The sequence below is a fragment of the Ahaetulla prasina genome, chromosome 2 (genome assembly GCF_028640845.1).
Source record: "Ahaetulla prasina isolate Xishuangbanna chromosome 2, ASM2864084v1, whole genome shotgun sequence".
Classification (NCBI taxonomy): domain Eukaryota; kingdom Metazoa; phylum Chordata; class Lepidosauria; order Squamata; family Colubridae; genus Ahaetulla; species Ahaetulla prasina.
Genome location: NC_080540.1, coordinates 273596884 through 273611273, shown reverse-complemented (window position 1 = coordinate 273611273; position 14390 = coordinate 273596884). Strand labels below are relative to the sequence as shown.

At 33.9% G+C, this 14390-nt stretch overlaps 1 protein-coding gene across 2 annotated transcripts in view; it reads left to right on the top strand.

Annotated features, from left to right (window-relative positions):
• The window catches only part of SREK1 (splicing regulatory glutamic acid and lysine rich protein 1), a 32359-nt gene that overhangs the window by 4746 nt on the left and 13223 nt on the right, over positions 1–14390 (top strand). Inside the window, exons 3-5 of one of the 2 annotated variants that reach the window (XM_058169515.1) lie at positions 8874–8986; positions 10087–10251; positions 12445–12623. In XM_058169515.1, the coding sequence (XP_058025498.1) occupies positions 8874–8986; positions 10087–10251; positions 12445–12623 (457 nt within the window). The remainder of the gene's footprint in view (positions 1–8873; positions 8987–10086; positions 10252–12444; positions 12624–14390) is intronic. The other variant, XM_058169516.1, reaches the window with a different exon arrangement.

Sequence of the window (14390 nt, the reverse complement as noted above, 5' to 3'; positions counted from 1 at the left end):
ATATTTTTTAGTTTTATTATGAGTTATGAAAATAGAATAATTTTTCCAAGCTAGTTATCATATCTTTTCCAATAATAAAATGATACAAAAAATAATATATTATAGAGAGTAGTTACTTAGTAGGGTCAACACCACATCAGGATCCCTAAATTGCTTCAGGTAATCTCAAAATTAAATATTTTGAAAATTGAATTTTTAAAATGACTGAAATCAAATCTTCTATGAGAAATCACATACAGCGTAAGGTTTTAGCCGTTTTAGCTTAAGGATATTTTTTATGTCCATGCCATTTTTCAAGGCAAAGGCCTGAAAAGCTGTTCCTGTATTTACTTCTAATATTGTTAGAATTTTAGTTAAGTGGGATGTTCTATGGGTTTATTTGGACTATGTTAGTATTAGAGGGCATTTATTTCTTACATTAGTGTTGCAAAATATTTATATGATCAGTTATTTCTGTATTAGCTTTGGGTTTTGTTAGTTTAGTACTTATATCTGAAGGCCACTTTTGTAGCTTCAGTAGAGAGGCAAGAAAGTGGAATAGCCATGCAGGTAAGAGAGGATTTAGAAAAATGTTATTACTAATAATTCATTCATAGTTGGTAGAAAGGAAAATGTTGGGAACAGCAGCTGAAAACCATAGGTACAATTCTAATTATTCAGGCAGAAGTTAAAAGGTGGGATTTTGAACAAAAATATAAGTAATTCAAGGCTGAGGATACAAGTGAAATGGCACTAAGTGAAGGCACAGCATGTTTCAAAACTTTACAGTTGATTGTCCACTGCAACCTTACAGCTACATCTATGGTCCAGAATTTAAACTTTAGGTATATATTACCTCCCTTCTGAATTAAAACTATTAGGTGGGGTACAGGATGACCCTTGGAGGTAGCTGAGTTACTTTTGCTATAATGGTTCTGTCTAGGTTGGAAACCACTGCTTTCAGCATTGCCCTTTTTTTTGTTTGTTTCTAGATTGCCCATCTCCCTCATGGAGGGACATTTGAGCCTTTACATCCTCAGCCTTTTGTTTTCTATAAATCAGTTAAAAATATAGAATAAACAGCGTCTGGTTCCTTTATGAAGTGCCCTTACTGTTAGAAAGTTTCTTCTAATAGTCAAAGTCTGCCTTTCTGAAATTTAAATTATTTTTTGGTTATTTACCTTTTGGAATGAGAGAGAATTTATTTGGCTTCTTGTAACATCAGATATTTAAAGAGTTCTATCATATTTTCCCTCAGTTGTGTTTTTCCCCCCTCAAGTCTAAGCATATACAATCTGCAATATCATGTCCTAATATTTAGTTTCTAGTTTCTCATTGCTCTTCTCTGGATCTACAACAACTTCTTTCAATCCTCCTTGAAGTACTATACTATTTTGACCAAAACAGAAAGAAGTAGAAATAGTATTTTCCATGATTCAGACAGATCTGCCTTTTTATATGTATTATTCCCAGGTTATATATTTTCCATCCTATGCTTGTACATTTAATGGTTATTTCCTAAGAAGTAGTTTTGTGCTTATTTCTGATTAATTTTATTCTCTTACTTTTAGACCATTCCCCAAATCAGTCAAGATCATTACTTATTTTAGTTCTGACTATGGGTGCAGTAACTAGCTCATTGTATGATGTTCTCTGCAAATTTTAGAAGCATTTTCTTTTCTTCATTCAATTATAAATTATTAATAAAAATATTGAAGAGTTGAAGACACAGGACTGATCTTTGTGGCATTCTGTATGATACCTCTCTGATTTGATGAGCAACCATCAATATGCACCCTCTGAGTATGATTTCTGACCCAGCTGTGTCCACTTAATTATCACCCAGTCCTTACTAAGTATTTTGCTAATAATGTCATGAGTTACTTTTTGAAATGTCTTGTGCACTAAATATACAGCATTCCCAAAATGTGTTCAAGAAATACTCAGTCAAAAATGACATAAGATTACTTTGACAAGATTTGTCCATGCTAACATTTGGTAAGTAAGTAAGTATATTTTTCCAAATTAATTTCTTTATCTTCTTCTCCAAAATTTTCCTAAGTATTGATGTCATGCTGACTGGCACATACTTTTCTGAATCTTTTTCTTCTCTTTGAAGATAGGGACATTATTATCTCTCTTCTAGTCATCTGGCACTTTGCTCAGTTCTCAAGAAATTCAGCCAAGACGATTAGTTATTTCATGTAGCATGTAGTTCATCTAGCCCTGGAAATTCAAACTCATTCAAAATAAAAGAGATAATTCCCAGCCATGTTTTTGTTATGCCCAAGCTTCAACCAGAGATTTTAAAAGGTTCATTTAGATTACTGAGTACAACTCCAAATTGAAGCATCTCAACCTATTGCTTTTCATAATTTCTTGACAAAATTCTTTTGTTCATTAAAAAAAAACACTGAACTAAAAGAGGGATTGAGTAGCTCTGACTGTATTTACTTTGTTATCTATTCAGTTTGCCACCTTCATTTTTATTTATTGTGAACATATCTAAAGAAATCATTTCTGTTATTCTTAGCATTATTAACTTATGCTAAACTTTTGCTTTCCATAAACCATTTGAACAGTTCTGCATAGCCTGTATATTGGCTTCCTTTGCGATTTCAGTTTTTCTCACGTGTTTGTTTATTCCATTTTTCTTTTGTAATATCTTTATCCAATTAACATAGGTTAAACATTCATCTTAATGAATGACTGTAAAATGAGAAGCTCCCTTGATAGGCCTGTGTGTAAACTGAAAGATTGTTTTGTCTGTCCATATTGCATTTATTATTTATTTTAAAATAGCTTCATAGCTCTTTGGGCTGTGGAAGATTATTTGCTAAAATACAAATATCAAAAAGTATCTGTTGGTGCTGTTACATATTTACTTGCTTTTCTTAGTCCTTATAATTTTATCACAATTATTGATAAACCTAATTCTGTGAAATCTTTGATTAAATATCATGAAGAAAATAAACACACACACACACACACAGAGAGAGAGAGAGAGAGAGAGACTATATTTCATTTTAGTTCAGTCGGATTCTCATTGACTGCCTGTACAAGTCCCTGCAGTTTTTTTGGCAAGGTTTTTCAGAAATGGTTTGCCATTGCCTCTTTCTAGGGCTGAGAGAAAGCTTACCCAACTGACTTTGTGCCCGAACAGGGACTAGAACTCACTGTTTCCTGGTTTCTAGCCTGATGCTTTAACCATTACACCAAACCATCACTATATCTAGAAAGGAATATGTTAATTATAGTACAGTTAAATAGTTCAACTTCAGGAACACAATGTGGAATAGTTCTTTTTTAAGTAACAGATTTTTTTTCCAGTGCAAAAATGTGGACATATCTGGATAGAGAATATTACAAATGGGTTTCTTTATTTTGTTTTGAAAGCAAAGTTGTCTGATAAGAGCGGTGACTTAAAAGTATTAGTAAGTTAAGTCAGGTAATTTTTGCTAATTCATTTTGCTTGTACTGATGTTTAATATGGTTTATTCAGTAAGAGCAAATATATAAGAATATTGCTTTATTGTGTTCATCTATCCCCTTTGTCTACAACAATATGATATTGGAGCAGCTTCATAAATTAGCATAGTTATCAAAGGTTACATATTGTACATCTTTGAATTTTTTTTTGACAATATATTGATTTGTACTTCTGATCTAAATTATAATCTCACTTGTATTTTTATATTTGATTTCTAATAAGGATACAACAGAGAATTTACCAGCTCTTCCTCATGTATCTGGATTTTCCATGCCTGGAGTAGAAGAGCATATGAAAAGACAGTTTCTGTTCTTCTACTTGTCTTTGTGTTAAAAGCAGCCCAGAAAGACACAAAGATTTCTCCCAACTGAAAAATCTCTCTTTACTAACTTTACTCTGTCTCTGCTAGACTAATGCAGAGGATTTAGTGGTGTTCCTTAGCCCTATTCTATCCCTTTATATTTGGCTCAATAATAAGATGAGTTAACAGAAAGCTAAGTCATCTGTATTACAGTGGTACTTCGTTAAGTTGTAATTCCTCCCTCAGTGAGTTATTGGAGTTTTAAAAATGCATTCCATATTATGTGGTATAAAGTCAATAAGATACTACATCAAGGATTATGCATATAATCTATCAGTTTGAATTTTGTCTATAATTTACCATTTTAACTGTCTGCATGGGAAGAAAAAATTGATAAATGTAAAACAATTGAAGAGAATGCAGCAGTCATTGGCATTTACTCCCTCCTCCACTATAAATTTTCCCCCCCAAATCTCTGGATTTATGTGGTGATCTTCCCAACTTTGTACTTCCCAGATATGCTAAATTTCAGTTAATATAATTTTTAGCCAGCTGTTCTGGCTGAGATTTGAGGAATTCATTGAACACAGTGGAAAGATACTTGGATTGGGAAGGATTATTCTACCAATAAACCTACCTAAAAGTAAGCCTATTAGAAGCTATTCCAAAGTAAGTATGCAAAACTATTCCTCTGCAGTCAGTGCTGGGTAAATATAATTTCTTAATTATTTAAATTTCGATTTTAATTACAAGTGATTCATATGGTTTATTAAAGTAAAATGCTCAGATCAAATCCATAGGCCTATATATACCAAACCTAGCAGTTTCCTTGGATTTCATATGAAAAGTAGAGAGTTACATAGGATGGTGAGCACACATGCTCTGTTGATCTACTCTCTACTGGGAAATCCAAATACTGTGATACCTAATATTTATGAATTTATTATTGTACAAAATCCAGACACGGGTGGGAAGAATGTTGAGATCTTTTTAAAATATTCACCTTGTCTGTCAGGAATTACTCTCAGCATTGCATGGCAATGGCTTCACTGAATAGTAAAAATGATGTCAAATATATAATTCATACTTCATGATTAACTTTGTGGTTTTGAATACAGTGCAACATTACATTGTCAAAATGCGTGGTCCCCTTCTCATTTTATGTGTATTTGAGATTTCTCTCTGACTTCGGTCTAGTTTGAGAGAAGACAAGATTGAAATACATCTGATATCACCTTTAATCATCATTCTGAACTTTTTATGTCCACATTTTCTGGTAGATGGATTTTGACTATTAATTTGGTTTTGTATGTTTTCTCTGTGTGATATTTGTGCATTATTAGATGACTAGACTGGCCAAGGCAGACCTGTTACACTTGCCTGAATTAGGCATTGTTTGCCATGCCACTAAACCTGCCGCCAAGTGACAACTTCATGGGGGAAAATGAGAACGAAGTCTGGCCTGCAGAAGATGGACGCCCTGTCTCTGTTTTATTATTTTGTTTTGCTTTATTTTTCTTCTTCTTCTTTTAATTTTGTCCCTTTCTTGCTGTAATTCTTTTGTTTCTATTTGTGAACTGATTTTTCAGTTCTGTAAAAATGCTGTTCTGTTATAGGAATTCATTTTATAGGATTCATTTTAAATCTGTTCTGTGGAACTAATACTGTGTCAGTAAGAGCTGACATAATTCTAAAGTCAATTTAGACTTTACATTTAAACTGTAAGTGCAATTTTAAATTTAGATAATTTGAAATCAGTGGAAATAATTTCTGTATTCTTAATTAGGACTATGTTGAGTATCAAATGAAGTGATCAAATTGTTTACATTATCTCCACATAATTCAGCTTCTGTATTATGCATTGATTTCTATGGACTAAATTTTGAAGTGTTCATTTCTTCTGTAATGTCTTCAGAAACTTTCTTTCCCCATTTCCCTACCTTGAACCTCTCTGTTACTTTTTAAAATATGTATTTGAGCAAATGTTCTCCTTCATGCCTAAGCTTTATGGAAACCTGTTGAGATTTCCCATTGAAATTTGAACTGCAGAACATGTAAACATTTGGTAATATGATATATGTCAAGAAGGCTAATGTTATTTCAAGGGTAATAGGTTTTCTATTTATTTAATTTTGATATTCAATATCCTAATTTCTGTAACAAATCTAAAAAAAATTAGGGAATACTCAAAATAATTGCTGACCAGTGTTTGTTTTGTATATTGTCTTCTCTTCACTGTAGCATTCTGTGAGAAGGTGACAAGCATCACTATTTTTTTTCTTGCGTCTTGGCACATGATTAAGACAGTCTGTCTTGGATTAACAGACACATAGAATTTGAATATTTTCTACAGAACCTTCCCAAGAACAATAAGTTTTGCTACTTTTTTTTTTACAACAGGGATGAGAGTTCACAAATTATTTTTGGCACCTTTTATCATAGTTTTGCATCTCTTTTTTTTAAAATAAAAATATTTTACTGTGCTCTGATAATTTTATGATTAAATAGGGAGTTATATAATTAGCAGTAAACCCTACTGGTTTATCTAATGGACCAGCAGGATCTATACTAAAGCTACAAATTATTTAGAAATGTAAAGTAAGGAGCTGAAACTTTTGATAGAAGCTTTAAATTTTATTTTATTTTAAAATAAAAATGCGATTAAATAATAATAATAATAAATTGATAGAATTAAATTAAACAGATTGAAGTAGTAGTTAAGAGTTATTAATCAGTTTAAAGTGACATAGTCTAGTTCTGAGTAAAAACCTTTTGTGCATGTCTATGCTTTTACATCATTGCTTTTAAGTGTTGTTTGAGCTATCACCAGTGCTGAGTGTTTTGCACTTAAGGAGTCCTATGCATGGGAATGTCTTGCCAAAATAATTATTGAAATACATTTTTATAAATTTTCATTCTTACCTTATGATTACACTGAAACTATGCAATGATATTTAGTCTGGAATAATTTACTTTGGTCTTGCACAAGTTCAGTGAGGTACAGTTGGGCCCTTTCTGGAAGTAAGTCTGTGTTTAGCAGATGTTTAAAAATTCTTTTACTTTCTTTAATTTTGAAAATAGATATTCATTTTGTTGCTTTTTAAAAGAAGGCTTATTTTCTAGTAAATTAGTTACATGTAGATATAGTTTAGAAAGTTCAGTATTTACTATAAATTGCTATCTGTTATATTTACTTGGTGGCTACCCACTGATCAAAAGTTTCTCAATTAAGTGAGAGAAGTTACTTTATGACTTTTCATTTCTCTGTATGATTTCCCATGCTGCTTCCAGGAATGAGGAAATTTACAGGGCAGAGGAAAATCATTGAAAATTAGTTACTTCCCTTTGACTGTTGGATGCCTCGTTTGAATTAAATGTCTTCCATCAGTAGGAGACTGCAGTTTATAAGCATTTATTTTGGAATGTGCACTTGAATTCTCAAAGCCTATAGAACAATAGGAAATTTCACTATGGACTGAACCCTATTTCAGTCAAGATCCTATTATTTTTAAATCCATTCAATCAAGTGGAACTATAATACGGGTTTTATGTAGCTGGTTTAATCTTTCCTCTCAGTCAAAGTTTGCAGTGTTTCAACTTTTATATATACAAGGTTTTAAATAATATCCTTCCAAAACTCAAATTGTCAGAATGTTTAATATAGATCTTCAGGTAACTTTTTAACATCAGAAACGTCTCCCCCTTTTTGAAGTGGAATAACTTTTTGAGCGTAATATGGAGATCTGTGTTGTTATCTACATTATGTCTGTAGCTTTTTTAATGGAACATTATAGCTTTAGTAGATTAGTTGGTGAGGATTTTAAAATAAAAAATATTGTGTGGTTTTTCTAACTATAAATGCTATTATAATTCTAGATAATTGATGTTTTATGAGGCCAGATTGACTTAAATTCTTGTGCTTGCTCTAATAAGTAACCGTTATTTCAGACGGTGGCTCCTTGGCAGAATACTGTGTCATCTGCAGTCTGTAATTTCTGGATAGATTAGGAACTAATCCTTTTGGTAGTGTGCTTAAAATATTTACATTTAGATTGTTTGGGCGTAACCCACAAATATAGTAGTTAGCCGCTATAAAGCATCTTAAAAAGTAGTATAAATTGATTATCCTTAGTAAAGATCAACTCAATCAAATTATTCAAATATGGATCACCATGGTTAGTGTAAAATAATTTTTATTTAATTATTTAAAGTATTTTTATCCTAATTTTCAATCCCTAACATGAAACATTTCTGAGTTAAGAACTTGAGCAATTTTATTGAGGTAAGCCTTGCTCCCTGAATATGTATAGCGAGTGACAGAATCTCCTTGTCATCTTGTAAAAACAATAGTGGATCAGCTGCACTGACATTATGCAGATATAACAAACATGCCAGTGATCAAGTAAATATTTTTGTAAAGACTAGATTACACTACCCCTCATAATGCTACAGAGGTGTGAGCCTTGTTAGGTCAAAGTACTTACACTATGAATCATTATGTTTCTTTGATTTGTTGTACCAGATTGACAACTAGTGATCAACTGGCAATATTTTTCACAGCCACTTTCAGCAGAAGAAAAGACCAGTTTTTGCTTAGCACACTCCTGTTTCCTCTTTTTTCTTTTTGACTGATTTGGTTATTTGCCATTTCTGGGGATTAAACTTTAAAAAATGTTCTTCTTTTCTGTATCTGATGTTCTGTGTGCTATTAGTGATGCAGCCAACACGAACGGTTGTCATGTGTAACACACCTTTCGATCACCGTGAAACAACGTCCTGCGAAAGCGTCCATGCTTGATATCGTTTGGTTCATGAACATTAAGTTTCCAGTACAGGTGACCCATAGCTCAAAGTGTTAAATAATTATCTACTCATTGTTCAGTTTTTAAAGTAAAAATCCGGTAATAAGATTGTAGTTTTGCTCACTTACTGTTCCTAGCGGAGTAGGGGAAAGGAAGACGTGTGTTGTTTTGCTTTTTTTTTAAAGGCTGTTGTAGTTTTTTGTTTTCTTTACTATATTTAAGTTGAAGGGAAATAGTAAATAGAAGAATAAAATTTGAAAGGTGACCTTACTTTTGATAACAAAACCATTTTGCTCTTCAGGTAAAATTCCAGATGAAGCCAAAGCCCTCTCTCTCTTGGCTCCTGCTCCAACAATAACAAGTCTGATTCCTGGTGGAGGGTTGCTTCCTATACCAACGCCTCCTGTGAGTTCAGTAAGTAATGCTGGATGTAATAATGCAGCTGATTCAGTTACATTTTTAGTAATTGGCCTGTGGTAGGGATGGCTTTGACACAATCTAATGTGTAATTACAGTATTTTTCACACTATAAGAGGGTGGGTGGAAATTTCTCTGTATCTTAGAGTGAACATTGCGGCAGGGGGGACGGGGGTTGGTGTTCGCTGCTGCTGCCGTTTGTCGCCACCGGAGAACACTGGAGTCTTCGCTGCCAAGCAACTGATTGGCATTTGATTGGCCTCCCAAATACCACTGATCAGCTGTTCTAGGCAGCAGGGATTGCTGGCTCCACCACCGTTTGGCGGCGGTGATATCCGACAGCGGCAATCCCCGCCACCTAGAACAGCTGATCAGCAGTACTCCGGGAGGCCGATCTAATCACCAATCAACTGCTCAGCAGCGAAGGCTCCAGTGTTCCCTGGCAGCGGCAGCTCAGCTCAGTTAATCAGTGGTGGGCACAATGGAACAGAGCCCTGACGTGCTGGGGCTGCGATAATATGCTGATGCTGACCAGGCTGCTGTAAGGATGCTAGCCAGATGAATACTGGATGGATGCTGGGTGGCAGAGGCAGATTTTTTTTTCTTGTTTTCCTCCTCTAAAGTTAATGTGTGTCTTATGGCCTGGTGCATCTTATCAAAAAATATTGTAGCTAAAATCCAGAGTAAGATGGGGCATTTGTTAGGATAAACCAAAATCCTTAACATAGTAAGATTTAGACTTCAGCAGAAGTCTATATTAGCAAAGGATCAGAGGAAATAGCAAGAAAAATAATGTTAAAGCTAGAATTTTTACAGATTGGTACAGTCTTGCATTGAAAGCTGCTAGACTTTAAAAGGACTGAAGCAGCTTTGCAGTACTCCAACTATTCAACCTTCGTACATGCTTTTCTGCTAAGAATATTGCCTTATTGGCCAGAATTTCAAAGAATTATTCCTTCATGTTTTAAAACTGAAAATGAATTTTATAGCATTTTTATAGTGTTTTCAGATAATTTTTAAATCAGTATAAAAATATTTTTGTATTATTCAAAACAGAAGAAAGACCCCATGCTTGTTTCTATATTCTCTACTTACAGATAGGAATTTCCCTTGGTCCACTAGGAGCTATACCAGCAACAGCATTGGATCATAACATTACAGCTATTGGAGACATACCCCAGCCACCCATTATGGGCAATGTAGATCCTTCCAAGATTGATGAAATTAGAAGGACTGTGTATGTGGGAAACCTGAATTCCCAGGTAAACATTTCTGTAACAGAGGAATACATTAATAAAAAATGTAGCTGCTTATTTTGTGTATAATTGCAGTTACTTGCTCCATTCTCTCCATCAGAGAATCCCAATTACCTTAGTCTTTCACACAAGCAAAGTCTGGGAAATCTGTTAAGTCAAAGGTCACCGTGATACGAGATCTTTGCATTATGATTCATATGGTCCTTAACGCACCAATATAATACTCTTTTATGTATTTATTATTTTAATTTACATGGCTGCCTATCTCAAAATCATGATTTGGTTATTAAAAAAATACAAAAACAGAAAAAACCAAAAATGGAACATATAAAATAACAGCTGGGTTAAAAAGAGATACATAATCAAAGCCTGGGCTCAGCTCCTCACCCCTAAGTCCAGGTTCAAAACAAGTTTCAAAGGTCTTAGGATAGACTGACAAAGTTGGACCCAATCTGATTTCTCTGAGGATAATGATCCAAAGCATGGGCATCTTTGTATTATTATATGTATTTGTCCACCCCCCCGCTTCCCCCCCCCTATTATTGGCCACCCAACTCCAGTAGATTCTTGGCAGCATACCAATACTAGAAAAAACAGCTAAAAACATTAAATCAAGTAGACAGCCAAACTAAAATAAAATGTCCAATAGACAGCAAAATGAACAAAACGGGGATTGAAAAAATAGTAACATCTCATTTTCACATTGACTAGATGTCTTTATATATCTTAGATAATTTCTCTGGTCTCATAAGTGTCATACACCACTGGTATATCATTCTGTAAAAATTTTATCTTAAATTAAATTGACTTTGTATAAATATGAAGAAATATGGCATCCTCGTATACAAACTAGAGTAGGTTATGGTAGGTTAAATAAGCATATATGAGTATATGTGTTTATAGATACATTGCTTAAATGATAATGTATATAGAATAACCATTCTAATGCTATATTTTAATTTTCTTGTATTTTTTCACTTTTTAAAAGCACTTTAAAAGTGCTGTTATTTTTTTTTATTAAAAAAGTTTTATTTTAACATTCATATCCAATAATATATTTAGTGTACCATCATATACAATTAATTGGACCTGTGCTGTTATTTTTTATAATATATGTATTATATTATATTATACTACATTATATATTGTATTTTCTTTTGCTTTTTATTTTTTGGTTATTTTAAAATTTATTTTAAAGTTTAGTATAGTGTAAATTTAGTTTCTTTATCTCCAACCTCTCCCATTGATCCATCTGTATGTTGTAACCATTTTATTATGCAATCCTTAACTTGTTCCTCTTCAAATTTCAACAAGGTTTGTACATTTTTACAATCATATGGCCAATTGTACAAAATTCATTTTTAAATTCCATATTTAGTTAATTCAATCTCCATTACTGTTTTATCTGTATTAAATCTCTTGATTTCATCTTAAGCATTTATAGAATTTATCATCACCCATATATCCTTTACTCTTTCAGTTGCTCCCTCAAAACTGCTCTAGGTGTTGTACTGTATAATATCAACATGGAAACAGTATTTAAAATTAAACTTAAAATATTAAAGTTGATTTAAGATTAAAAATGTTAAAATTATAAAGTTGTAAAATTATAACAGTTTCAAAGAGACTTAGATTTTTCCCTTTGCAACGTGTTCACATAACCAGACATATATATATACCCTGTTTTCCCCAAAATAAGACATCCCCTGATAATAAGCCCAATTGGGCTTTTGAGCGCATGGCAATAAGGCCAAACACTTATTTCAGGGTTCAAAAAAATAGACAGGTCTTATTTTCGGGGAAACGTAGTATATATAAAAACTAGAATAGGTTATAGTAGGTTAAATAAACATATATTCAAATATGAATATATGCACATACATTATACATACATACATACACATACACACATATTTTTACTCAATAATCATTGTTGTCATTTCCTTTTGGGGTAAACAGACAGTTAGAAAATGTCATGCTTATCAGTCAGTTAAATTTAAACAGGATGTTTAAGGTGTTATTTAGAAATATGGAAATAAAAGTTTTATTTCTTGCAATTAATATTGATGTTCAAGATGTAGAATAGCTTTAATTTTGGTGACAGAAATGAACATTGTAGTTGGCATGATTCCAAATAAGCAGAATGAGAAATAAGTTTGTAAGTTATTTTTAATTTGAGTTTATTTTTCCCCCCTTCAGACTACAACAGCTGATCAGTTGCTTGAGTTTTTCAAGCAAGTTGGAGAAGTGAAGTTTGTGCGGATGGCAGGTGACGAAACCCAGCCAACACGCTTTGCCTTTGTGGAATTTGCTGACCAGAATTCTGTACCTAGAGCTCTTGCCTTTAATGGAGTTGTGTTTGGAGACAGACCATTGAAGTAAGAAAAACACTTTTATAATAAATTTCTATCAACATTAGCCAGAGTGGAAAGAGTTTGTAAGAGTTGTAGTCCAAACCATCTGGAGAGTATTAGGTTGCCTATTTCTAGCATAATACATACATACATATTCTTCATAGGGACATTTGTATGCATTCCCACAAAATTTGTGCAAGCCCCATGGGTTTACTCAAGCAATATATCGCAATGCACACTTAAGAAATAGGTCTGCTGTAGGTTTATGGGAAAAATGCAAATGTTTTTATTGGTAACTCATTGACTTTACTCCAAATAAAATAATACATTTGCTATAATTAGTTAATAAATAACTTTTGGACAGAAGCCATGGATAAGCATTGGGGATTTAGCACAGAGGATTTGATTGGCCTGTAGGAAGTTGCACTTCATTCTTGGCATTACAATTACAAGTATTTCATAAAATGTGAATGGAAAGATGCTTTTATGAAAATGTGAGAGAACACTCGTATATATTATATTTTCATAAAGGCAGCTGGAGAATTGAGACACAATTCTGTAGTACATCGGTAGGGTCCTGTTCTGTGCTAGAGACCTTGAACAATTCACTGTACTGATTTGAGAGTCTTGGAAATTGTAATCTCTCTGGAAAGCACCATAATAAATGCTGTAAAATTTAGGGTTTATTTTAATTTAGAGGTTGAAGGCATATTTTGAAAACTCAGATAAGAGGCAGCTTAATGGCTTCATTTTTGTTTCATCTTATATGTACAAGGGTAAGCAATTGGCCAAAAACATCATTCCCCCATTCTTTTTTTACATTCAAGAAGTGTTCTCTTAATATCTAATAAAATTTTAAATGCTATGCTAATTTAATATTTTTCTTGAATTTCATAAAAAAGAAGCTAAATTGATAGTCAAAATACGTCTGGGCTTCAGATAGATCCGTATGCATTCTTAGGAAATTAAGGGGGAGAGAAGAGGAGACATAGGAGAGCAGTAATGCAACAAAAGAATTAGATTGAGAAAGTGATGGAAGGAGTTAAGGAGTTATGTGACTATGATTTGACAGAAGGGGAAGAAGAAAAACATCTGAGTTCAAAGGAGGTATTTTACTACACAGGGGTGTCAAATACAAGACCTGCGGGCCGGATTCAGCCCGCAATGTGGTCGGATCCGGCCCAAGGGCTGTCCTGGAAAATGTAAGGGGGCCAGCCCGCGTTGCTTGAGCCCAGTCTACCTAATGCGAAGATGAAACATGGGGACAGCGTGGCTTCAGCCTGGTCTACCCAATGTGGAAGGGGAAACATTGGTCCAACATGGCTTTGCCCGGTCTACCCAATACAAAGAAGAAATATCGGACCAGCATGGCTTCAGCCCGTCTACTCAGTGCGAAGAAGAAACATGCCAGCAATTTGGGGAGTGGTGTCATATGGCCGCGCCCACCCAGTCCCTCCCCCCTCCCCCTTCCCAAGGTCAACCACAGCCCTGATGCAGCCCCCAATGAAATTGAATTTGACACCCCTGTACTTTCAGGTCTCAAGTTTTTCTTGGACCATGTTTTTCAAATTAGTTTTCTGTCTCATTAGCTGAGGAGGAATAGGCAGGGTAAGTAATTGTTAAAAGTGATAGGCTTTTATGAGGGGGTGGTGTAATGAGTCAGCAGTTAAAGATGCTGAGTTTGTCAGCTGGAAAGCCGACAGCCTGGGTTTGAGACCTGAGTGCTGCACAACAGGGTGTGCTCTTGTTCCTGCACCAACTCCTGACCACCTAGCAGTTTGAAAGCATGCA